We start from the raw sequence: 26,066 nt of genomic DNA, 5'->3' as shown, positions 1-26,066 counted from the left end.
CGAAGTCGGACGTCCAACTGACTGAGCCACCCAGGCGCCCCTAAGCTCAACTTTTTAGTTAAGAGCCTTTTGTGTAACTCACCTTGTGTTTTATTATTTTTTTTTAATGTTTATTATTGAAGAGATTGTGCACATGCACAGGAGAGAGGCAGAGAGAGAGGGAGACCAAGGATCTGAAGGGAGCTCTGCGCTGACAGCAGAGAGCCCCATGCAGGGCTTGAACTCATGAACCATGAGATCATGACCTGAGCTGAAGTCAGATGTTTAGCTGACTGAGCCACTCAGGTGCCCCTCACCTTGTGTGAGTTCCATGATGACTTTAAACTATGTATCTCTTCCCACTTAGCATAAGACTATTTTGCTTTTATTGCATTACTTATGGGATAACAGGTTGCAACATAGTCTCTCTGAGGAAACTACTGCTTCTCTTCCCCACCCTTCCCTAACCAAAAAAAAAAAAAAAAAAAGAAAAAAGAGATGGTGGAAAATGTCCTCTGGTTACTGCTATTTAATGAAGACAACCATTCTGAACAATTCTGGTGTCTTAAGCATCAGTTGTTGATTTATGAGTAAAGAGACTTGCTAAGAAAGGAACCAGGCTTCAGTTGTATGATTTTGTAGCTAAGCACTAAGATATGTGTAAGAACACCACAGTGAAGCCATTGCATTCCATAGTTTTAAGCTTTGCTTTGACAGTGAACGCCAAATCAATTATACAAGTAGAACATATCAGGTCACTCTTTCCTACTTACCAGGGAGAATATGATCCTAATTCTAGAAGAATAATCTCCCTTTTAAGGCTTGGGGGGTGGGGTGGATAAGTTAAATGGAAATTCATATTTAAGCTTAAATTTTGAGATTAGTGTCATCAAATTAACAAGCCTAGTAAAAAGGATGGTGAGGAGTGATTCATCTCACCAAAGAGCTTTTTTTGCCTTATTTTGAGATTTCATTATTTGATTCGATTTTCACGATTTGATTTTGGAGCTATTGTATAGACTTTGTGCTTGTCAGGTTCTTGCATCCATCTCCAGATGGGGCAGCCAGGGCAATGAATTTAGGTTACAAGTCATATGCAGTCTGCACAACAAATGGAACGAATTTTAAATGGGTTAAGTTTTCTGGAAGAGTGATGAATTCTTTGGCTTCATTACTTATCAATATAGGAAACAACTTTAATCAGTTGAATTGCCTCCATGCCTTTGTCTTGTGTCTTGCCTATTTCTTGGGTATTTCTTACTAATAAAATCACAGCAAAAAAAAAAAAAAAAATTAACATCAGTACTTAACTTTACAATTCAATTCCATTTTTATTTTTACTTTTATGTAAATACTACATTAAATGTAAAAGATCTTTAAAAGATTGTTTTAAAGTCCATCTCCCTACTTCTACGTTTTCCTTTAAAAAAAATCCACAGTAGTACTGATAAATAGGGATCAAGGAAATGCAAACTATGCAGAACAGAGATTTTTTTTTTTTTTTTTTTTTAAGTCCAGTGAAGTCTGACAACATTTCAAAATGCCTATATAATTCCCTCAATACCTGGCTTGGCCAACTCTAATTCTGTTTGAAAAAGTGCTTTTTAAAAAATAATATCTTTGAAGCATGTATAAGTGTGTGTGGGATGGAAAGAATCCATATCTGAATATCTTTATAAAGTAGTTCTTAAAATTTGCAAAGCTATTTACCACTGAGTACGCTGCCACTTATACAATCCCTCTCCTTTCAGCTTGAAAGAAAGCAAAGAAAATGGAAATACGGTAGCATGAAGGAAGGAAAGAGTGAAGATAATGAAGGTAGGTCAGTGAGGGACATTTTTTAATCCCTCTTCTCTTTTCCTCTAATATTTCGGGAAACTTCTCAGCAGCTCACATCTATAAGGAAAATATCCCGCCGAGAAAGGCAAAGAATCAGAAATAGGATGTAGGGGGAACACAGGAAGATGGCTGGGGCAGAGATTGTTGGGGAAAGGAAGCCAAGAGAGGAAGATCTATAATTGGATAAAACCAGGCCTCTGCTATATGGGTCTTCTTTCTATAAGGTTAGAATCAAATTTGATTTATATAGAGGAGTGAAGTAATATGGGGCTAGATGAGTGAGTCCTTTTATCATTGACTAGGCTTTATTCCCTTTAAGATTTTGATGAGGAAATCTTATACAAGGTGAATTTGCTTCTTTACTTACACATCTGAGAGTCACAAGCCACAAAAGGTCAAGTTTACTTGATATGTATTAAAGGCTTTATGTGAAATGAAAAGCTACTGATTTAACTGACCCTTTTCCAATCAGCCTTACTTAGTTTAGACTCAATCTTGGGAAATTATCTGGAGGACTCACAGTCCTGATTGTCACCAGGAAGGGTTGGGGGAGTTCCATTTAAGGCTAACCCAAAGTCTCCAATTACTTCTGGACTAAGGATGACCTTGGTTATAGTCAGGGTGCCAGACCTATATATCCTATAAGCAAGAATTGGACTTATCCTCTTCACAGAGCAAAGTAACCCAGTCATTTGAAACAGAGCTTAAACCAGATAGTTAACTGAGCACTGAAGATGCATTTGTCAGTATCCATCTTCAAAGCAGTTCATGGCCAAGCCACAGTGACTGATGAAATAGGCCAGATTTGCCTGTGGAATGTTATCCTGAATGTTTAGCTGGCAGAGACAGGAAGATGGCAATGAAGCGCAGCAGACGCTGAACACTGACCCATAAAGGAAGGTGTGTGGCTACAGTAGTGTCATAGGAAAAGGAGAAGGTGACAGAACATGTGTAGCAGTTATACCCTTATAATAACATACATACACATTTGAGTAGGTAGAATTTGTTAATGTAAGAAAAATTAAAGGAAATTCATATAGTTTGGAATGGGCCCAAAGTATTGGAATAGAGATAAGGATACACTGAAACAACAGTATACACAGACACACATGCTCACATGTATACATTATTTTTCAGTTTAGTTTCTACATCTTCCTCTCCTGACTCCACAGCAGCACACAGGTTAAAGGGTTCTAGTAGATTCCAGCTACAGAATTCTATGCTATTCAGAAAATATATGGCTAGCAAAACAGCATCCCTGTTTTCTCCTACGTGGTTTATGCATTCATGACAGTGAAACCTTTAGAAGCAAATGGATGTCACGATGATAATAACAAGAAATGATACATGAGACTTTTACAAACTTGATTCTAAACCTAATCCTAACTGACTAGATGGTGGTTTTCATCACCTCCATACACACCCTCGCACATCCAAAATAGTCCAGTTCAGCTGTGTCACAGAGCTAACGTAATATGTCGGGGAGATTTCACAGAAAGAAGTAGTTGGAGGCCATTACAGTCTGGGCACCATAGTCTTTGGGACTGTCTCTCCATGAAGAAGGCCCTTCCATTGTCAGGCTTAGCTGGAAACTCTGACTCAGAGGGGAGAAGGCGAGGCATGACTAGTCAGAACCAGAGGAGAGGTTGTTGGGAAGCCATTTTCCTCTCATTGAAGTGTTTTATATGGCGTTCAAGTGGACGTCCCCATAGGGAATTTCTGTTGGTGTTTCGGGAGTGATACCTTTAATGATACGCTGTTGAGAAGAAAATATGATGTTATAAACATTCTTATAATTTAACAGTATTGCAAAAATATTTCAACCTTAGTATTGAAACATTTAAATAGCATGTTAATGGCATTTAATAGTAAGTTGGAATAGTCTCATTGACTTTCCTTAAGAAAGAAATTCCCAGGGTGCCTGGGTGGCTCAGTTGGTTAAGTGTCTAACTCTTGATATCAGCTCAGGTCATGATCTCATGGTTCATGAGTTGAGTCCCATGTCGGGCTCTGCGCCTGACAGTGTGGAGCCTACTTGAGATTCTGTCTCACCCTTTCTGCCCCTCTCCCACTTTCTCTCTCTCTTCAAAATAAATAAACATTAAATTTTTTTTTAAACAAAGGAATTCCCAATTTGCTCTCAAGTATAGATAAAAATGATATATTCAGGGAGCAACTGGCTGACTCAGTCGGAAAGCATGCAACTCTTGGTCTTGGAATCTTAAGTTTGAGACCCATGTTGGGTATAGAGATCACATACATACATACATACATACATACATAAAACTTTAAAAAATGACATATTCAGGAACTATAACCGTCTGTAAACTAAGAATATCACTGTAACACTAATGGGAGAAAATAATGAGCTTTCAATAGAACCCTCCACTGGCCTATAACATGCTTTTGATGACCTGGGTAAGGGCATCTTTTTCTCTGGACAGAGGAGGCCTGCTGTGGCCACACAGGGCCTGGGGAGCAGAGTGAGTGCTGGCCTCTGTCCCCCAGCTCCCTCACCCCTCAGCCAGCCTCCTTGTGCCCGGCATATACACCCCAGGCATGGTGCACAGTGCCAGCAGTCACTGTAATGGCTGGGCTGTTACTGATTTAATGAATCTACCTGTGAAGGAGTACTGGTTAATTCATACAAGGGTACAGATTATCATAACTAAGTTGAAAAAGATGTGACCACTTAAGTCATTACTCCTAAAGCAAACTCATGTTGACATAGAACTCACTATAGGGAAAAGGTTGAGAGTCTTTAGCTTAGAAACAGCTGAAGTACACAGAAGCTTTAAGACAGATCTAAAATATGTTTGGGCTTGGGTATGAAATATACAGCCCACCTTTTAAAACTTACCATCAAGGTGACATGAAGCAGCTCAGGGTTGTGAAGAAGGAAAAACAGCACCACTTCAGAGGCTTAGAAAAATCTTTACTGAGTGGCTTAGTAAAATTTTTGATGGCCAAAAGTCTGTATGTATAGGAAGTGGGCAAAATTGGATCTGAAAGTAGTTTTTGATTTACGGATTTTAGGTGAAGCTCTGCTTCTCGTCCTTTAGATTTTGGGTTGAAAAAGTATGTAGTCCCCTCTGATCTTTTTTTCTTTTTTGAGTATAGTTGATACACAATGTTACATTAGTTTCAGTCCTTCAATCTTTTTTATTCTTATTTATTTATTGAGAGAGAGAGAGAGAGAGAGAGAAAGAGAGAGAGAGAGAGAGAATGCACACAAGCAGGTGAGGGGCAGCGGGAGAGAGAAAGAATCTCAAGAAGGCTCCACATGGAGCCCGACGGGGGTGGGGAGCAAGGGGCTCCATCTCAGGACCATGGGATCATGACCTGAGCCCAAATCAAGAGTGGGGCACCTAACTGACTGAGCCAACCAGGCACCCCCCGATTCAATCTTTTTATTTCCTGGTTCTGGGAGTTCTTTAAGGAGCAGGGCCTATAGAATCCAAACAGTTCTAGCCGCACCATTAATGAAATTAATAAAATTATGTATTTTGTGTTTCTAATGACCTTACCATTCAAGCATTGAAATCTCTCACTAGAAATCCCCTTAAAAAGGAGTTGCTCCAGTCCTCATCAGCTACCAGGACGTGTCAAGCCATAGAAAGTGAAGTTTCACAAACCATCCTTCCCCACAGACGAGTATGTAAATCATAACTGATTAAACAGAATTATGTCTTGGTAATTTGGAACTGGACACAGATAATTCTAACTACTCTTTAAAAATTTTTTTTAATTATTGTGAGAGAGAGAGTGCAAGTCGGGTAGAGAGAGAGGGAGGGAAAGAATCCCAAGCAGGCTCTGCACTGTCAGCACAGAACCCAACACGGGGCTCGAACTCACAAACAGTGAGATCATGACCTGAGCTGAGATTGAAGTCTGTTGTTTAACGAACTGAGCCATCCAGGTGCCCCAATAATTCTAACTACCTTAAGTGGAGCTATGTTGTGCAGGGAGAGAAGGTGTATGGTGTATACTAAGGTGCTTGGTAGAATGGTGGAATGAACAGCATTGTAAAGTAGAATTTTGGCTTTTGTATTCTAGTCCCTAGCCACCCATTCTGCTGCCCTTCTGGTTGCTGATATCCCAAAATGCCAGGTCTGCTTTTTGCCATAATTTGGCAGCATTCTAGTTGCTGGACTACCATTGCTCTCAAAACTTGCCAGGCCCTGGCCTTTTACAAGATGATAATCTAAGAAAACGGATCACTATTGACGTCTTCATGAATGCTTACTTATTAGGGGACATCTTCCCAGGATCTTTGTGTAGTTTACTGGAGGTTTTTACAACAATGACCTAATCTAGTTGAATGACTCCAAACTTGAGACTTCCAGGATGCAGGTGCATATGCTGTCCTCCAAATTCCAGGTGAACAAGTGGTAGACTTTCCACATAAAGTCCAACTTTTGATCTGCCTAGGGTCCTAAAGAGTTAAGAAATTTACCTTTCTCTTAGTCTTTTTTTTTTTTTTCTTAACTATACCAAAATTGCATATGAGGCCTCCCTTATAGGTAGAATGTTATGGACCAAGGTATTTTGGTAGCATAATGAGATAATATACATGAAGACGCTTTGAAAAATATACAATCTTATATAAACTGTAAGGTTCTATGATTAAAATTAATTTTATCATTTTTTTTAAGTAGGCTCCACCCCTACGTGGGGCTTGAACTCACAACCCTGAGATCAAGTCACAACCCTGAGATCAAGAGTCAGATGCTCTACCAACTGAGCCTCCCAGGTGTCCCTAAAATTTTAGAGCACATTATTCATTACTGTATTAATATTACTATAATGGTAAGTTGTTTTTACTCTAATGCCTTAAGCTAAAACTACTACATCCTTATTTAGTGATGATTTTCAAAATAGCACTCGTCATACTGCTGTTAGAAAAATGGCCATGGACATTTTCCACCATCATCTCTACTTAAAATTCACATACTGCTTCAGACATGACAGATCTGATGTCCATGCCCAATGGCAAGCAGAAGGCAGAGGAGTCATCTGATGAGTATAGAATGCTATACACACCTCAAGCTGTGTGCTGTGGCGCATGCAAATAACCAGCTCACTCTTTTGCCACTGTATCTGAGGCTTATGGAGATGCCTTTTAAGGTGACAGAGGCAGCCGTCACAGGTCTACACCATGGTGTAGGTGAGCTTCATGTGGTGGACTCATCTCTTTCGAACAGAGCATAACAAGAAGACCCTTTTCTCCCAAAACGATTTAACTACTCTGAACACACACACTAGCACCTACCTCTTTAAATGTCCCTGGAGTGATGATCAGCCGATACGTTATATATGTGGGGATGCAGATAAAAGACGAGGTTCCTATGCAGTAACCCAGGACGATACTCCACTGAGGATAATTATATTGGAAAAGTCGTAGCTGTGGTGGGCTCATCAAAAAACTGCAAATGATGAACTAAAACAGAAATACCAAAAAACATTCAAAATCTTAACAATATCCGTGCAGACAGGGACAGTTCTGATACCATGAACACCAAATGCTAAGGCTGAGATCCTCTTGGGAAATTCCCCAGATGTGATCTATCCTGCACTGAGCTCTGACACATGGGATCCACAAATTTCTGTGCCTAAGCAGCAACAATAAAACAGGTGCTTCTATTGATTTTCCTTTCCACCCCCCACCTTAACCCTTAGAGCAGGGACACCAAGCCTCAGAAAGTTGTTTCTGGGGGAATTACAGCAACCCCTTCAGGGCAAAGGGGAAGAGGCCAGTATCTACTAAGAGTGGTTTGGGGCCTGTCCTCCCAGACAGTGAAGACTAAACTGGATGACCTCTCCACGGCTCCTGCCAGTCCTAAGGCTTCATACTTCTCTGCTTTATTCTCTTTTCCTCCTTCATTTCTCAGCTGTGATTATTTTTGGTCAGATGGAAGTTAGCTTTGTCCAGGAGAGATACTAAGGTTCTCAAGTCCTGTAGAGGACTTGGGCTCCTGGGTACACGTTCCTACTTTTCCCTTTTCTTGAGCTCTCTGCTTTCTGCATTGAGCACCTCAGCCTGGGGTTTCAACAAGGATGGCTTGAGGCATCTGAACAGTGGGTGCCCACCTGCCCCAGGCCCTCATCGCGAAAGGAATAATGGAAGGAAAAAGTAGCTTAATATACTTTTTACTTGAAAACTCAGTGAAAATTTCTCCCAAGAAAAGTTCTACAGTGTGTTCCCAACACTCCGTTTATAAGTTTTCTTATTTCAGTTTGGTTTCCAGAGAGAGCGTAAATATCAGTTTTTGCCCAGTAACCACTGGGCCGAAATCGTTATTGCTCTTGATTTAATTTTATTTTATTACTTCATAGTCATAAAGAAGACAGTAATGTAAATTGTGTGGTTAAACATCTATTTGTATCTTTTTTTCTTTGTCTGCAGGTAATAAAATGGGAAGCTGTTAAACACATATCCATCTTTCCAACAGTGTTGTCCTAAGTCCAGGAGGAAGCTTTCAAAACAGGAGCCTGGCCAATTACAAACCTTTCTCTGGACTTACTCTCCTCACCCCAGACCCAGCTACTAAGGAAGCCAGTTTTGGAACATGGAAAGATGGATTGGATGCAGTTAGGAGCCCTGATCTCATCTTGATGTCAGGTGTGTGAAATCCAGCACAGTTCAGAGGGGCCTCAAGCTCTTGGGGCAGAGCCAGTAAGTGTTGCTCCAGACACACCTTTGCAGGGCCCTCTCTCCTTGCTCATATATAATATTTTCTCTTTTTGTAACTTGGCCTCAGTGAAAAAGAATATTTTTAGTAAGCTACTCATTGTTTACTGAAAGCAGCCTTAAAAAACCCAGGGCAAGGGCTCTGTTAAGTAAACCCAGAAGTGGAAGACAGACTTGCCTCCTCTTAATTGGGCACTGGAGCACTTGCCTTTAGAGGAAGTGAGTAAAGCAAACATCACAGGAATTATGAGTGATGTGCCTGAACACAGATCTGTGCAGGGGTTCTGCTGGGCACAGAAACTCACTGACTGTACACCAAGTATTCACCCAGTCTGTTAGACGACCAGAGGTTCAGAGAAATTAAAAGTACTAAGAACCCAGAGCCAGGACTAGGGTGGAACATGTGAGGCACTCACCTTGGGCACAACATGTAAGTAAATTTTAGCAATCAAGAAATAATACTATGGTGCAATAGTTTAAATAGACAAGATCTGACAGGGCCAGATTAGGGTAGGGTGGGTGAAGTGAGACATGCAAGCACAGGGTCAGATCTTGTGTTTATTTAAAATGAAATCTGTTGATTAGGGACTTTTTTTTTTTTTAATGTTTATTCATGAGAGGGAGAGAGACAGAGCATGAGCCGGAGAGGGGCAGAGAGAGGGAGACACAGAATCTGAAGCAGGTTCCAGACTCTGAGCTGTCAACACAGAGCCCCAACGCGGGGCTCAAACTCACAAACTGTGAGATAATGACCTGAGCTGAAGTCAGATGCTTAACCGACTGAGCCATCCAGGTACCCCAAATGGAGACTTTTTTTGCATTAATTTTGGTTTTTTAGAAAATATTACATTAAAATGGTCTTTATCTTGATTACTGAGTTTTTCGGCACCTCCCCCGCTGAATTTTATGCCTGTGGTGAGTGCCTCACTTGCCTCTCCCAAATCTCAGCTCTGGACATCATCTCCTCACTGTGTAGGAAATACTAAAGTAAACAAACAGACATGGCTTCTTCCCTCAAGGAAATAATGCAATGTCTCCAATTGCTTTGAAAAACAAATGAAAGGATTTAAGTAGATTATCTAAAAGCATTGGTAATAATATAAATTAATAATCCACTTATGTCAGAGTTTATGCTTCTAGTAATGGCAGGCTAGGTGGTTCATGCCAACACCCTCACTGAAAACAACTGAAACTTCTGACTTAAAAAAAAAGAAATATATATATATATATGTTTTTTTTTTTTTTTCAACTTTTTTTTTTTTATTTATTTTTGGGACAGAGAGAGACAGAGCATGAACGGGGGAGGGGCAGAGAGAGAGGGAGACACAGAATCGGAAACAGGCTCCAGGCTCCGAGCCATCGGCCCAGAGCCTGACGCGGGGCTCGAACTCACGGACCGCGAGATCGTGACCTGGCTGAAGTCGGACGCTTAACCGACTGCACCACCCAGGCGCCCCAATATATATATATGTTTTTAATCTACCAAAAAGCACCAGTGAGCTGATAAGGTAATAAGGAACTACCAGGCCAAGATCTAGGGGAACATACCAGAGCCGCTGGGCCCTGAGAATTATCTGCTGCCTGGGACAATAGTTGGCTTTGGTTTTTAGAAAACTTCAGGGTCCAGGGGAATGGAAGTCAAGAAGGGATCCTGGGGTAGAGAGAGACACAGGCAGCATCACAGAGGCAAGAATGAACATTCATCTTCTATGTTACTGTCCAGATGTATGGGTATAAAATGCCAAACAAAGGACTGCCCAGAGAAAGTCAAAAGAGAATACAAAATGGTTTTTTGTTTTGTTTTTGTTTTTAAAGACAGGAAGTAACAGCTATATGCCAAAGGCAGAGATGTCCCAGACACTCCTAACAAGCTGGAGCTGGATGGAAGGACCAGTCCAACAAACTTTCTTGGCTCTAAAAGATTTTAAAATTTCCTCCAAAATAAAGTTACAGATAAATGAAAGAACTGGAGAGTAATTTGTGCTGATGTGCACAGAGTCACTTTACCCCACACTACCTCAGAGCACACTGGGGATGTCAGCAGGGCACTTATCCTCCTTTGAGCAAGTTACCTCCTTCAGAGGGATGCCAGGAGGAAAAGCAGAGGCACGTGCTATAAGGAAGGAGTGAGTGCTGAATGCATCCTGGCAAGTAGGTAACCCTTGGAACTGAATGTTCTCACCCAGGTCCTTTAGCAATAAATGTATTCTACTTCTGACTCAGGTCCATGCTTGAGGACTTGCAGGGGTATTTTTAAGAAAATGAGCCACCTGGGTGGCTCAATGGGTTAAGCGTCTGACTTTGGCTCAGGTCCTGATCTCACAGGTTCGTGGGTTTGAGCCCCACATCAGGCTCTGTGCTGATGGCTCAGGGCCTGGAGCCTGCTTCAGGTTCTGTGTCTCCCTCTCTCTGTGTCCCTCCCCCGCTCGCATTCAGTCTCAATCTCTCTCTCTCTCTCTCTCTCTCTCTCTCAAAAATACATAAACATTGAAAAAAAAAATGAATACAAAATTACAAGGACCCCTCCCAGGACCTTCAAGAGCAGCTCAGTAAATCTTTCCCAGGTCTTGAACAGGTCTTACTTGTCATGTGACCTGGGACCCTTTAAGGCTTCAATTTCCTTAAATGTAAAATGGGGCATTAGAACTATTACTACTTCATAGAATTGCTGTAAGGATTAATAGAGCAATGGGTGTAAGTTTAGCACAAAGTCTGGCCTGGCACTTAATGTTCAATAAATGTTATTTATCATTATCACTGAGTTGGGGAATGATATAATACATGCAGCAGGGACCGAAGCCCAGACTCCTCTACAGTGTTAGAAGTCAGAAAAGGGGGCGGGGAAGTGTGGGGAGCACAGTGACTGGGAGGGGGCATCAGAGGGGCTTCTAGAGTGCTGGTTGTGTTTTTGTTAGCACAGTTTTGGCTACAAAAGTGTGCTCCATTATAAAATTTCAATGAGATGTACATTTAAGATTGGCACACTTTTCCATGTATCTGTTACACTTCAATAAAATTTACTTTTTATAAGTGTTTGAGTGGGCCATTCTTCAGGGCCAGAAGGAGAGGGAAATGACAACTCACCAGGAGAAACAGAGGGCTGATGGCTACCCAGCAGATCTTCCAAAACCATCCAGGGCTGAAGCCAAGCATTTCTTTCACATCACTGCAAAACTGAGTGATGCCTAAAATCACCCAAAAGAAAAAGAGATTGACTGAGGGAGGACATAGGCTGTTCTGTCCCTTGATTCTCAGAGACAGTAGCAGCTCTGGAATTTCTCCACAGCAGGAGCTCAGGGGCACCCATCTAGTCTGAAAGTGGGACAGAGGACTTGTCATAAAACTGCATTTGATAGCAAGCAACTTTCTTTCTACACAGAGTGGGAGTGGGAGGATAGGTGGACATTTGGGGGGGACCTAAAACCCCCCCCACTGGTGCCTCCCCACTTGGGACCCACACTGCTTTTCTAAGATCTCAGCATATATTTGATTTTACTGTAGAAAAGAATTTTCTAGGAGGGGCGCCTGGGTGGCTCAGTTGGTTAAATGTCCCCCCTTGGCTCAGGTCGTGATCTCACGGTTTGTGAGTTTGAGCCGCCCCTCATCGGGCTCTGTGGTCTCAGTTCAGAGCCTGGGGTCTGCTTCAGTTTTTGTGTCTCCCTCTCTCTCTGCCCCTCCCCCACTCATGCTCTGTCTCTGTCTCTCAAAAAATGAATAAATGGTAAAAAAAAAAAAAAAAAAAAAAAAAAAAAAATTTCTAGGAATTGTGAACCCATTTGACAGAGGCTGACTTCAACCCTTTGTTGGAAACTTCCAAGAGAAAATTTTAACCACGTATTGCCCATCTCCTATGCCAGATCAAGAGCAAGGTTCTTCCATAAAAAGTATGTGAAAGTGAGTATTGGTAAGACATCGAGAGGGGCAAGGCAGTTGCTTCCCTGAGAGACCCAGCAATACCTGGGGCAGGTCTACTGCAATTCACATACTCTGAATCACTGAGGAGGTAGGGAGGGCTTCTGTTTTAAAAACTGGCCTCATGTTTAAAAACTGGGCTGGAAATTTGGGGCCTCCCCTTCTTCATATTATGTGTAACAACAAACATGCCAAAGCTGTTTTGTTACCATAGAAATTAGAGGGAAAAGTCAATACATTTTCAGAATAAAATAATCATTTCTTAATTTTATAAAGATGAAGAGTGGTATCTCTGAACCTGGTTTCCTTCATGTCAACTCCTAGGTTACCCCCACCCCCACCCATGGATTCTTAGAACCCATGTTAGCCCACTCTCTGTGCTCCTGCTAGTTTCACCCTTATCAGAATCCATCCCAGGATCAGAGGGGGTGAAGTGGGGATTTCACCAAGGCAGATAATACAAACAGGAACATTCTTGCCTCTTCTCTGGAAAATAATCTCTTGAACTCTATCTCAGGGCTTTGCAGGGAGCTCTTGCTTGCAAAATTTAAACTTGGGGCTACTCTATAAAACAGTGGGATATTGTATACTCTACAAATGCACTCACTATGCACTAGTCCATTGTTCAATTCTTAGACACAATCAGTATTTGAAGCCTCCACTATGGATGAGCTATATGGAACTGCTTCAGCCTGTCTCCACTGGGTGAACATTTACACTCAGAAGGAAAAAAAAAAAAAAAAAATCCTCCCAAGAGTAAGGGGAATCAGTGTGGAGGAAATGGTGACCTGTTTCTGAAGAAGGCACTCCACTGAGGTTATTTTACAGACCCACTGGGAGGTGACGTACCCTGCCCTGACTTTCTTCAATGAAATCAGCCCTTCTCTACTCTGGTGGCTGCAGGCTGGTGTAGATCATGAGTGTGGAAGGAAGCATCTTACCGTAAAACCAATAGACAGCAACTGCTTCTATAAGTACAACGGTGAGCACTGCAGGGCCTGTGGCATATTCCTCCAGCAGCTTTACCACGTACGCCCCTCCCTGGAAACGACATCATGATCCTGAGTGCGGGCCCTCTGAGGCACTACCTTCTCTTTACGATTAAAGCCAAAAGCAGCTTCTTAACTTAGGATAATTCTAGAAAAGTCCCACCTTGGACCTAATATAAATATCCCAGAGCCTGCCTCTTGGACTGACCCTCACTGTATGGGCCAGATTTCATCCCATCAGACGCCTCTTCCTGTCCTATGGAGCACTCTCTCCTTGGTTTTTATCCCACTAAGTTTTAAGAGACAAACTCAAGAGAGCCCCTGGATCTTTTTTTCAACTTTCTTCAATTTACTGAATACCTACTGTGTACTCTACCCTAAAGAATCCTCGTCCCTCAGGGCGCCTGGGTGGCAAGTGACCAACTCTTGATTTTGGCTCAGGTCATGGTCTCACGGTTCATGAATTTGAGCCTGAGGTCACTGCCACTGACAGTGCAGAGCCTACTTGGAATTCTCCCTCTCTTTCTCTCTCTCTCTGCCCCTCCCATGGACTCACTCTCTCTCTCTAAGTAAAATAAATTTTTAAAAAACCTAAAAAAAAAAGAATCTTGGTCCCTGAAGACTGAACCTGGGAGAGTTTGTAATACCAGACCCACTGAACACAGTGGCCATGGGTTTGCCTTCTATCTTAACTCACAAATCCTTTGGATCCTCCTCAGGGCCCCACCACCCTGACAAAGCTACCAGAGCCACTGGGGTCATAGCTTGAAGATTCAGATCTTCAAAATCTGCCTTATGTCGGGAGGACACAAGCCTAGGATGCCTGTGGGCCCTGATTACATTTTACAATATGTGCTTCAGCTACAAAAAAGAAAAAAAAAAAATCATAGGAGAGAGGGTCTGACTTCCTCACCACTGCAAATTCCCTGGAGGAGACAGGGTGACATGACAAACATGAGATGCCAGCCTTCAGATATTCTGCATATGAGGACATCACGGCAATAATCCCATGAAAGCAGCCCTAAAGACTGGAAGAACAAATCTTAGTTTTTCTCCAGATACCCTGCCAAGCCTGAAATCTAAATTGGGTCTAATGTAAAATGCTAAGACCTCCAGATACCATGCACAGATTCTACAAACAGATGCTGCCAGAAACAACTTTTCTTCTTATCCTTGGTGACATTTTAACAGCAGTGACAACCCCTCTTACTTTAGCCCCAAAGCCAGGGCACCATGTGGGGTGGAAGGAAAGGAATAGCTTCTTGTGCTGTTCCACTGCCCCGGGGTAGGCTGGCTCACAGCTGAGGGCCGTGGTACTCACAAAAGTCAGGGTGACGAGGGATCCGAAGAAGCAGGTAATGACCACGCCAAGCACAAACCACTCTCGGCGCTCGGACCAGATGTGCGGAAACTCATCTATCACAGCTGTGATCACCCCCTCCAAGCCTGCAAACTGAAAGGGACACACAAGCAGTCACAGGGGAAGCTCAGGACAAGTCTGTCACCTTTGAGGACAGTGAACAGGAGGGAGTGACCGTCAAGCTGGTCATGACCAGTTCCCCACCATACACCAGACCTCACTGGAAATATATTACCCTGTTTCACAATCTCATTTAGAACCCAACCCTAATGACATCAAGGAAAGAAAATATAGGACCTGGACAGGACTTCTTTATGTGATGTCTCTTGGGGTAGACGCTGGTTGCACCAGAAAGGCCAACTCAAAGCTGAGACTCATTCCACCCTAATGAGTACAAGGTGCTGAGCCGAATGTGGGGCAGCAGGGTACTGAGACAAAAGAGTGACCTTGCTCTCACCTTAAATACTGCCATCTGGTTAAGGGACGGTGCCCAGTAATAACAGGTCACATATGCTGAGCCCTGGCCTGTGCAGACACCTTACCCTCATTAGCCCATTATGACCCTCTAACACACTAGAGGGCCGTGAGCACCAGCAGTGAGGACTGAACAGGGGCTGAGAAAGCACCGGGAGGGAGCAGCCAAGACCGCCTGGGGTGGCCAGGATGTGAGGGGTGGGGGATAGGTGCAGCTCCCCCTCCCTCCTGCTCCCCTTCCCCCCTCCCCTTCCTCCCGCTCCCCATTCCCCTCCTCCTGTTCCTCTTCCTCCTCCTTAGAGCCAGGTTTCCCTCTCCATCCACTCACGGTGCTGTCCAGGCCCAGTGTGATTAGCATCAGGAAGAAGATGATGGCAAAGAATGTGGACGCTGGCATGTTGGCTATGGCTTCTGCATATGTGATGAAGAGGAGGCTGGGGCCTGAGATAGAGAGGGAGAGAGGAGGAGGTAGTCCCTGGGACCTGCTCTGCAAAGATGTCTCAGGGGAAAACTCAGCCATACCAGCAATTATAATTCTTTTTTTATTTTTTATGTTTGTTTATTTCAAGAGAGAGAGGGGAAGGAACAGAGAGAAGGAGAGACAGAATCTCAAGAAGGCTCTGAACCACCAGTGCAGAGCCTGATGTGGGGCTTGAACTCAAAACTGCGAGATCATGACCCAAGATCAAGAGGCGGACGCTTAACGGACTGAGCCACACAGGCGCCCCAACAATTACAATTCTTGTCACAAGACCTTACATGTGAATTAGGCTTGGACACCCACCAAATACTTCCTCACACTCCACACCAGCTCACCAACCCATGCTGACATCCTGGGAGGCAGGCAGGGAATAGTATCCATCTTGGAAAGTGTGAACTCTCAACTAATGTGGGGAATGGAAACAAACCCAAGACCCTAAGACTAACAAAACTGCACACAAGAGTAAGTTTCCACCATATAACAACTCAGAGCTTTTTTCAGGGCCAGGACTGATATCTCTAACATTTCACAACATTTAGCTCTCTCTGATCGCTTTAGCTCCAAAACAGTCGGAGACGTGAAACTGAAGAGTCATAGAAGCTTTGGAATAAAGGCCTCCCGCTATTTTAAAGTCCCTTTTGATAGTGTGAGGGACTTGTCCTCAACCTCTCACGAGCTAGATAGGGGTGCCTTAGTTTGGGGTACAGGCATGATCAGAACTATGCATCAGGCCAGAGACAGAAGCATGTTGGCAAGCATGTTGGGATTCCATCCAGGAGATCCCACTGCCACTTTTTCAATATCTGTCACTCCTTTTCCATGAAAGCCTCATAATACAATAGAGTGACTGTGTCATCTACATTTTATTTTTCTCCAAGGGGAAATTCTAAGGATCATTTGCTTACTAGACTTGTACCCATCACTGGACCCAAACCTACTGGTTTAAAAAGCCCTCAGCTAAGTCATATTTCAAGCCTATGTGTGTTGAAGGCCCCAGAACTGGGTGCCAGGGGAGCTACCCCATCCCCACCAGGGTGGAGTACATGGGAGGCAATAAGTTTCCCTAAAACTTTGGAAAAATTTTAAAGGAACACTTAGAAATAATTTAAAAGTTAGATATTTGTAAAGATCCATGGAGCAGCCAAGCAGTTCAGTGAAGAGTAAGGGACGTAAATGGAACCCACATTCCCACCTGCATCTTTAGCCACCTCAGACACCTCTTCGTTCCTCATCTCTGCCATATACCCGAGCACCGTGAAGATGACAAATCCGGAAACGAAGCTCGTCATGCAGTTCACCCCACTGGTCACCAGGGCATCTCTGGAGCAGAAAACCCAAATGAACCTCAGTTCACCAAGCAGAGGGTCTAAAGAGCATCTGTCACCAGCCAAGGCAAGGACGAGCAGGCTGAGTTCACAGGGACCTCAGGCCAATCCTGGTGTCCCCTCCGCCCCTCCCAGGCCCAGCTTCTCAGACGGGAAGGTGGCTCGAAGCACAAGCTGCCGTTACCACCATGCACAGCATGGCAGAGCAGCAGGTCAGGACTGGTTTGAAGAGATGGTGCTGTTGTGAACGGGAATAACACAGACCTTTTTATTTCAAACAAGAATTGCTCGGAAACAGGGCCTGGATTGGAGTGGGAGCCAGGAGGGGGCCTTGGCCTCACATTTGTGAAGCCCTCAGATTCAGACTTTTGAAATTATGTGCAAATGAGGTTACAAGAGTGTCACAGAGATATCCTGACACTTTTAAATTAAAAAAAAATTTTTAACACTTACTTACTTTTGAGAGACATAGAGCCCCAGTGGGGGAGGGGCAGAGAGAGACGGAGACACAGAATCCGGAGCAGGCTCCAGGCTCTGAGCTGGGGCCCGACTTGGGGCTCAAACTCACAAACCATGAGCCAAAGTCAGATGCCACTGAGGTGCCCCAATATGTTGACACTTTTAAAAGAACACCTCATCATACAACTTCAGGCAGGGGTCCCAATGCAATGCCACATTGCTTAGGGTACTTGTGAATTCCTTTTTAAGAATAAAAGAATTCATTAATTATCTTATGAACAAGCACAATTAGAGTGCTGGACACTGCCATCTGTGGTGGAACATTAAAAAAAAAGTTAACTCTAAAGATGATGAGTGGGGGCGCCTGGGTGGCTCAGTCAGTTGAGCATCTGACTCTTGGTTTTGGCTCAGGTCATGATCTCACAGTTTGTGGGATGGAGCCCTGTGTCAGGCTCTGCACTGACAGCATGGAGCCTGCTTGGGATTCTCTCTCCCTCTCACTCTACTCCCCTGCTCATCTCTCTCTCTCTCAAAAAAAGTAAATAAACATTAAAAAATAAATAAATAAAGATGATGAGTGATACTGAAATCATAATTGGTACAACACTCACTGTTTAGTCCAAATTTCTGATTTTGCCCCCAAAATTATGGCATTTTGTATTGGTCAAAATAGTCCAATCATCATACTTTTGTGCATATGTACATAAGGAAATTATCACATTACAACTGTTGTTCAACACATTAATAAGTGAAATCTAAATATTTAATATATGTTGCAATTTTTGTAAACCTGCTTTGGCATTTCTTTATTTTTTTTTGATATACAGAGACTTAAAAAACGGAAGTGGCCTGGGGCTCCTCTCAATCTCTGAATGGTCTGGGTGAGGCTTCGACCCCAGGGGGTGCTCTGGCCACAAGGGAACTGGTCAGGGATCTGTGACACACCTGAGCCCAGCCAGGCTTGAAGCCATTAGTTCTATCCCCTTCCTCCTGGCCAGCTGACTTATGCTCACCCCACTTTCAGGCTTTACTTGGGGTGGGGGGCAGATACTCACTGATAACAGTTGTTGTTGAATTTGTTGTAGCTAGCGAAAGCTAGTAAGACCCCAAAGCCAGGACCAAGAGAGAAGAAGATCTGTGCGGCAGCATCCACCCACACCTGGAAGGCAGCAGAGGTGGGGGTGAGGGCTGGGCCCCGGGCCTGTACTCTGGCTTCCAGCTGGCTACGTGCAAAGTGAAAACCCAGCTCTCAAAGCTCATGCCAGGGATGACCACATACCAAGTGCCAACAAATGTGGTTTCTCCTCCTAACATTGAAGCACAAACCAATCTACTGGTCTCAACTCTATTTTTCATGCTTCTATTTCTGACTTAAAGCACGACTGCAGACTTGCCATTGAACCCAAATTTCAATAGTTGTCCCTACTCGGGGGGACTAGCTTCAGTTAGTAAAATGACAGACAGGGGCACATCGTTTTCCTCATGATCTTACCCCTGTCTCCAGGAGTTTCTGCCAGTTGGGTTTCAAGTAGAAGAGAATACCCCTCCAGGCTCCGGGGAGGGTGGCGCCTCTTACCAGCAGGACTGAAAGGATGATGTAAGGGAAGGTGGCTGTCACCCACACCACCTGTAAAGAAAGGGGTAGAAACACAGGTTGTCAGCATGTGGTTGTTTGTATCTTTTATTCTCGAAAATCTCCAAGGAAGGAGATGTACCTCTTCTTTTCTGTAACTATAGAAGGCAGGGTGGCGTTGCAGAAATATCAGCAGCTTTAGAATCAGTCAGTGATCTGATTCACAGCTTGCCAATACCACCACAAACCCACTTCCCAGCCGTCATATGGGAAAACACCTAGCAAAAGATGATAAAGTAGCCAGTGTACATAAAGCACTGATCATGGCTCATCATGGGTTTTCAATAAATTATTGTCACTATTAATAATTGTGACACTACCAGTGGGTTAAAAGAATTTTTTAAAAATCACATAATGGTTCCTGGGATTGGCCCGTTTCTGGAAATTTTTTTTAACACATATCCGGTAAAGAGAAACTGAGCATCATAAATTGTGTTTGGTGTTGAAGGAAACATTGTCCCTCTGTCTATAGCGGTCCAGGCTACTGAGTTCTGAGTTTGAATCCTCTGGAGCCCCTTGGCAGGCCTGGGTCAGCAGCCAGAGTCCTCCTCACCTTGCCAGACGTTTTGACACCTTTCCAGATGCTGAAGTAGATCACAGTGAAGATCAGCATGATGCAGAGAGCGAGCTGCCAGCTGATGCCCCCCAGGTCCTGAAGTCCCTTAGACCGATGGATCTGCAGGATGTGGCGCCTGGAGACAGCGAGAAAGAAAGGCCCATGAAACGGCCTGAGCAGTAAGCTGAGGATACCACCTGCAACACCTCCAGGGGGGGCCAGAGAAGAAACAGACACCACACTGCAAGGACCAAGCAGTCGCTAGGCCTCAGGAAGTGCTGGGTCTGCGGGTCCTGATGGACAGGGCAGTACATTCAGCCCACAGACCCTAGAAGAGCACGCAGCTCCCAAGGCAGACTTCCAGGCTGGGGCAGCATCTGTATGTGTGGGTAGCATCTTCTCCACCCCAAAATTACTCTCTCCTGGGCCACAGCTGCCTGAAATTCCAGCATTAAAGAATACTACCCACCCCAGGCATCTTCTTCCAAAGGATAGATTCCACTTGTGAAGTGAACACATGAAACCAGAAACCCTGGATGGTTTTAAACTATTGAAGCAACGGGAGGCTCTGATTCCATGACAACAGAATGAGAGCAGGGCCCAGGAGGAAGGGCGGTTTTGACACAGGCGAGTAAGTTTGTAATGTGAATGAAGGAATCACCCTGGGCACATTGGGACCGCCTGGCCTGGCACATCAGGAAGGAGGGGGCAGGGTTGCTTGGGTCTGTTATATGTCCGACTCTTGGTTTCGGCTCAGGTCATGATCTCACAGTGGAGCCCACATCGGGCTCTGTGCTGAGTGTGCATTCTGTCTCTCTCACTCTCCCTCTGCCCCTCCCCTGTGCTCACTTTCTCTCTCTCTCTCTCTCTCAAAATAAATAAATAGGGGTGCCTGGGTAGCTCAGTCTATTTTGTGTCCGACTCTTGGTTTCCTCTCAGGTCATGATCTCATGGCTCATTGGTTCAAGCCCCAAGTCAGACTCTGTGCTGACAGCGTGGATCCTGCTTGGGATTCTCTGTCTCCCTCTCTATCTGCCCCTCCCCTGCTCTCTCTCTCCCCCTCTCTCTTTCAAAATAAACATTTAAAAATCAACAAACATTTAAAAAAGCGTTTAAAAAAAGCAAAAAAAAGAAAGGAGGGGGATATCACAAAGGGCCAGATTAGGGAGCACTCAAAGCAGAGTCTCCCAGCTCCAAACCTGCCAGGGGCGCCCTGCCACTCCCTCACTTACATTTACTCACCCTGCCCTAAGAGCTTCATCCCTCAGAAATCTGTCAGGAAAGAGGTGAAGCGCCCCTGGCCCCTGCCTCCCTCCTAAGAGGCCAACCCCCAGGGGTGTGGCCTGCTTCTAACAGACCACCCCCTCACTTACATGCACTTACGTGTAAAATTCTTCTGCAGGGGACGTTGAGTGGAGCGTCCAGGTGACGTTGTCCTCGGAGAAGTAGTTGGTGCAGTTGCCAGTGTTCCACGAGTTCTTGCAGCTGGTCCAGGGCAGCTGGTCCGTGAAGGAGGAGATGAGGTAGTAGAGCGCCCAGGCCATGATGGTGTTGTAGTAGGAAGCGATGTAGAAGGCAATGATGCAGATGGCATACCCGATCCCTGGGAGAGACGGGAAGGGAGGCCAAGTCTCAAGGACAGCCCAACGGTGAAAGATGGCCCCGGGTCACCGGAGGGCCCTGCGGCTCAGGTGAGGGAGAAAGGTGGGGCTGCCATTCACTTCATTCCCCAAGACTCTGGGAGGCCGCAGAAAGGTGGCAATGTGGTAAATTCCTTAGATGTTTTTTGCAAGATTATACATTTTAGAAACTAGGTGCGTGTGCTGTTAATGCTTTAAACGTTTTTTTCTATTTCGTTTGCCTGAAAAAATATTTTTATTTCAGTGTAGTTGACACACAATGTTACATTAGTTTCAGATGTACAACAGAATGACTGGACAAGTCTGTATGTTATACTGTGCCCAGCACAAGTGTAGCTGCCGCCTGTCACCACACGACGCGATTACAGCACCGTTGCCTGTACTCCCTATGCTGTGCCTTTTATCCCTGTGACTTACTCTTTCTGTAACTGGAAGCCTGTATCTCCCACTCCCCTTCACCCATTTGGCCCATCCCCCCACCCCCTTTCCTTCTGGCAACCATCAGTTTATTCTCTTTACTTACAGGTCTGTTAGGTTTACTTTTGTTTATTTATAAGTTTACTTTTATTTATTGATAAGTAAAATGTTTACTTTACTTTTATTATTTTTTTAAGTTTATTTTTTTTAGTAATCTCTACATCCAATGTGGGGCTGGAACTCATGACCCCGAGATCAAGTGTCACATGCTCCACCAGACACCCAGGTTTATTTTTTTTATATAACATTTTTGAAAGTTTATTTATTTATTTTGAGAGAGAGAGCACGCACGTGAGCAGGGGAGGGGCAGAGAGAGAGGGTGAGAGAGAGAATCCCAAGCAGGTTCCACATAGAGAGCCCCATGTGGGGCTCAAACTCACGAACCATGAGATCACAACCTGAGCCGAAACCAAGAGTCACTTAACTGACTGAGTCACCCAGGTGACCCCTCCAGGTATACTTTTAATTGCCATTTATTGTTTCCCTTTAACAATCTCATACCACTTAAATAGTCAAAAACTTCATTACTCAACTTATCTCCCAGAGATACCTGAAGGCCTAATTGATTCCAGAAGAGGGTCCCTAGCTTCCATATGTGGACAGAAATCACCTCTGCCCTGCAGGACCCACTCATACACCCACCCACTTAAGCCTTCCAGTTACCTTTGAAAATTGGGCAGATTTTCCTCCATATCGAAATGCATCCGTTTCGGTGGTATTGGCCTAGTGCGAGCTCCATGTAGAAGAGCGGGATCCCCCCAAAAACAGCCATGATGGTGTAGGGTAGGAGGAACGCTCCTGCGACAGATGAAAGACAATTTTATTCCCTGCCCACGTCCCTCCCAGGACAGCCCTACTGACTGGGCTCACACCAAGATTCACAGGGCCACCTGAGGCTCGAGTGTCATGAAGCCACGGTGTGCCGAGGGACCTCACATTGTGCCCCCCACCCCCCTGCTCTTAGTGCTCTACCAGAGCGCCACAGTGAACGGGGGTTTCAGGGAGTGCACGAAGGAGGCAGAGAGTGCGTGGAAAGGAAGCTGGACTTGGGACTCAACAGACCAGGTCCCAGAATTAGTCCCACTTCTAACCACCGGGAGGACCCTGAGCCACCTCTCCCCTCTGAACCTTTATTTTCCCTCCCCTATAAAAATGACAGAGTCGAGGGGTGCCTGGGTGGCTCAGTCAGTTGAGAGTCCGATTTCGGCTCAGGTCATGATGTCACGGTTTGTGAGTTTGAGCCCCGTATCGGACTCTGTGCTGACAGCTCAGAGCCTGGAGCCTGCTTCAGATTCTGTGTCTCCCTCTCTCTGCCCCACCTCCATTCACACTCTCTCTGTGTGTGTCTCTCTTTCTCAAAAGTAAATAAAAACATTAAAAAAATTTTTTTTTAAATGACAGGGTTCAGGTGGGCTGAGCTTCCCCAATCCAGCCACACGTAATAATCATCGGTGAGCTTAAGAACACACACCCACCATCCCCCTGAAGCAGAAATTCCAGATATGGTGTAAGACAAAAACTCTTAAGCTGCTCAAGTGATTCTGATGCAGCTGGTACACAGAGCGGAGTTCGAGACCCTTGGGACAGAACACCCATGACAACCCGTACAACAGTGGCAACAATCACCAAATTAGTATTTTTGTTCATCCGTACGTACTATCCCTGGCTCCAGATACTTGCTATTGATATTTGGTTGTAATTCCATAATTCTGCTGTGCCGGAATGCTCCCCTCCGGGCCACCTTTACAGATGTGGCTGAAAAGGGTAGTTCGTCACAGAATGAGGAAGTGTGGGGTTGTTGTGTCACTGGAGATGCTGGTGTATCTTGGTTCTCATGGCTGACGCAGAATGTGGAAAACCTAGGTGGCGACTGCTCACCTGCAGCCTGAGTTTTAGCCCACAGGGTGGGTCAGCGGTGATTTTCCCTGATAATGTTCTCTCCCGTAAAGTGCTCTGAACTCAGAAACCTGAAGTCAGTGCAACTCAGAAAGGTCCCACCTGACTTAGAATCATGCTGGGTAAATCTGGCTTGAGAATAAGAACCACGTTGTGTTCTCAGGATGGCATCTGTCCAGCTTTATAGTGGGGAATTGATGTAGAAGAAACGTCACCAGTGACCCAACCCCTTATATAAAGCTCAGGCTAAAGGTGAGCCCTTGCAGGCTGGAGATAAGGTGACTCCAACTTCTGCTCCTCCCAGGCAGGGGGTGCTGGCCTTCCCCAGCCCCCACCCCACCCCTCACCCCTGAACTGCCTTTACAGCTGCAAGGACCAAGGTCCTTAAAAAATGTGGCAAATCCTGGCCACTCTGCATCAGGCCATCGGAAATGAGGAAGGACACTAATGAATTCTCCCCCAAACCTTGTTTTAGCTGCCCTACCAAATCAGAGTCCAGAGCTTCTGTCAAAATTAAGATTGACTGATTTGACCTCCATTTCTCGTCCTTTTCCCACTTTGATAGCAAGTCCATTGTCAACACAGAGGCCCCATACCTACTCACTCTTTTCCACTCTCCTCTTTGGGGCTCCCATATCCATGCCTCCAGTCAGCTACTGGTTTTGATAATCTACAAGTTAACTGCTCTGAAGGTAGAAGGAGGAATAAGAAGTAGTCTCTAGCCTCAAAAATGCAGCACAAAAATGTAGACATATCCATGTATGATTTAGGTTAGCAGCAATGCCATGCTGTGGCTGGGTTCAGCTCTAGATCATGCTCAGATTCTAACTCCAGACTCTGGACCTGGGCTGACACCCTTCTCTGACCCGGGAGGGCCTGGGACCCTGGAGCCACTTCCCAACGTTTCCTTACACAGACGTAACCTCTCTGGACTCGCTGCAAGTGTGCAGCTTGGATGATGCAGGGATGAGAAGGGGGCTCTGCCACAAACGACGCACTAAGGAGGCTGAAAGCCTGGCGAGGTTGGGTTTGGGAGAGCTTTTACCCAACTTCATAACCCAGAGAGCCCCAGACATGCTGACTTAGCATTTTGGCTTCCTGGGGACTTGTCTTTTGGACTAGCTTGAAAGTCTGAGCAATCATGTTCCCAGATTCCTCAGTTAAGACAGAAAAGACATGATTTCTGTTCTGGCCTCCCAAGAGGATTTACAGACCATCCCTCGGACACAGCCTCTGCTCGTAGCCCATGATACTGACCCCCTCCATTCTGGTAACATATGTAAGGAAAGCGCCAGACGTTGCCCAGGTCCACGGCATAGCCAATGACCGAGAGGAGGAAATCCATCTTCTTGCCCCAGGTCTCCCGTTCCCCTCGATGAGCCTCAGCCACTAGGGAGGTGGTGGCAGCCGGAATGGAGTGCTGAGTGTCATCTTCTGCACCAGGGCTTGGAACTGCTGAGTACCCATTGGAGATTTGGCCAGACTCCACCTTATCCTCGGGGACAGGCACACCCTTCTGTAGAACTCCATTTTCCTGACAATCGTCTTTATCCTTACAGGCTGACAGCTCCTTCTGGGAATTTAAGGGCGTGGTATCCATCCTGCTGGCTAGGAGATGATACTGACACCCATCTGCCGAGGACCCGAACCGAATCCTCAGTGCTCAGATGCGTGGGTCTCCTCAGAGCTTTATACCAATGGGATTGAGAGCTCTGTTGGAAAGGCACAGACAGCACGGAATTATGCATTTTACTCATCTTTGGTATTAACATCAACAAACATCTTAAACCGCATTAACCAATGGGATTACAAATGCCTCTGTCAAGCATGAAACGTTCTGTCTGCTGTAGGATAGTCAATAAAATCAACTACAGTTTTCAACCTACATGAGGTATCAAAGCACAATCAAGTAATTTGGGAAGGAAAAACCAAAACAACAAAACAAACAAAATATACAGCAAGTCACCAAGGTCTTGCACAGGCTCTATTTAAGAACAAAGTACTGACATCACTGAGGGGCTGGAATTGCATCCTGGGGTTTACCAGTAACTCGGAAGAGTGTGAGAAGAGGGCTTGCTTCGACAAAGCTTCGCAGAGCACTTACCTTGTCCTGGACGCGGCGCTGGGAAAAGAATAACAAAGAAAGAAGAGGTTTTTGCCTGCAAATAGGTTAGGACAATCTTCTCCGTCTTTTAAGCTGAACATGCCATATGTTTTATATAAATTGTAAGTATGACTTTGAAAGGAAAAGAGCAAAGGCACGAGGTGAAAAGGCCACCCTGTGGGAGGCACCACTAGCTCCTTAGCTCTGGGCTTGTTCACTCTTCCTGCAGCCCAGCTCTTAGAGATGCCAGC

General features: G+C 44.9%; 1 protein-coding gene across 1 annotated transcript in view; it reads right to left on the bottom strand.

Annotated features, from left to right (window-relative positions):
* Positions 1–1,361: 1,361 nt before the first annotated feature.
* Positions 1,362–26,066, bottom strand: part of SLC6A4 (solute carrier family 6 member 4) — a 42,659-nt gene continuing 17,954 nt past the window's right edge. The window contains exons 2-14 of the mRNA XM_007076086.2: positions 24,969–25,423; positions 22,479–22,613; positions 21,082–21,301; positions 19,696–19,834; positions 19,002–19,136; positions 18,565–18,668; positions 16,918–17,045; positions 15,573–15,685; positions 14,732–14,863; positions 13,363–13,462; positions 11,594–11,694; positions 7,091–7,258; positions 1,362–3,574 (exon numbers count right to left, since the gene is read on the bottom strand). Coding sequence (XP_007076148.1) covers positions 3,500–3,574; positions 7,091–7,258; positions 11,594–11,694; positions 13,363–13,462; positions 14,732–14,863; positions 15,573–15,685; positions 16,918–17,045; positions 18,565–18,668; positions 19,002–19,136; positions 19,696–19,834; positions 21,082–21,301; positions 22,479–22,613; positions 24,969–25,311 — 1,893 coding nt within the window. The 5' untranslated portion in view covers positions 25,312–25,423 and the 3' untranslated portion in view covers positions 1,362–3,499. The remainder of the gene's footprint in view (positions 3,575–7,090; positions 7,259–11,593; positions 11,695–13,362; positions 13,463–14,731; positions 14,864–15,572; positions 15,686–16,917; positions 17,046–18,564; positions 18,669–19,001; positions 19,137–19,695; positions 19,835–21,081; positions 21,302–22,478; positions 22,614–24,968; positions 25,424–26,066) is intronic.

This window comes from Panthera tigris, chromosome E1 (genome assembly GCF_018350195.1).
Source record: "Panthera tigris isolate Pti1 chromosome E1, P.tigris_Pti1_mat1.1, whole genome shotgun sequence".
Taxonomy (NCBI): Eukaryota; Metazoa; Chordata; class Mammalia; order Carnivora; family Felidae; genus Panthera; species Panthera tigris.
This window is presented reverse-complemented; position numbering and strand designations above follow the sequence as displayed.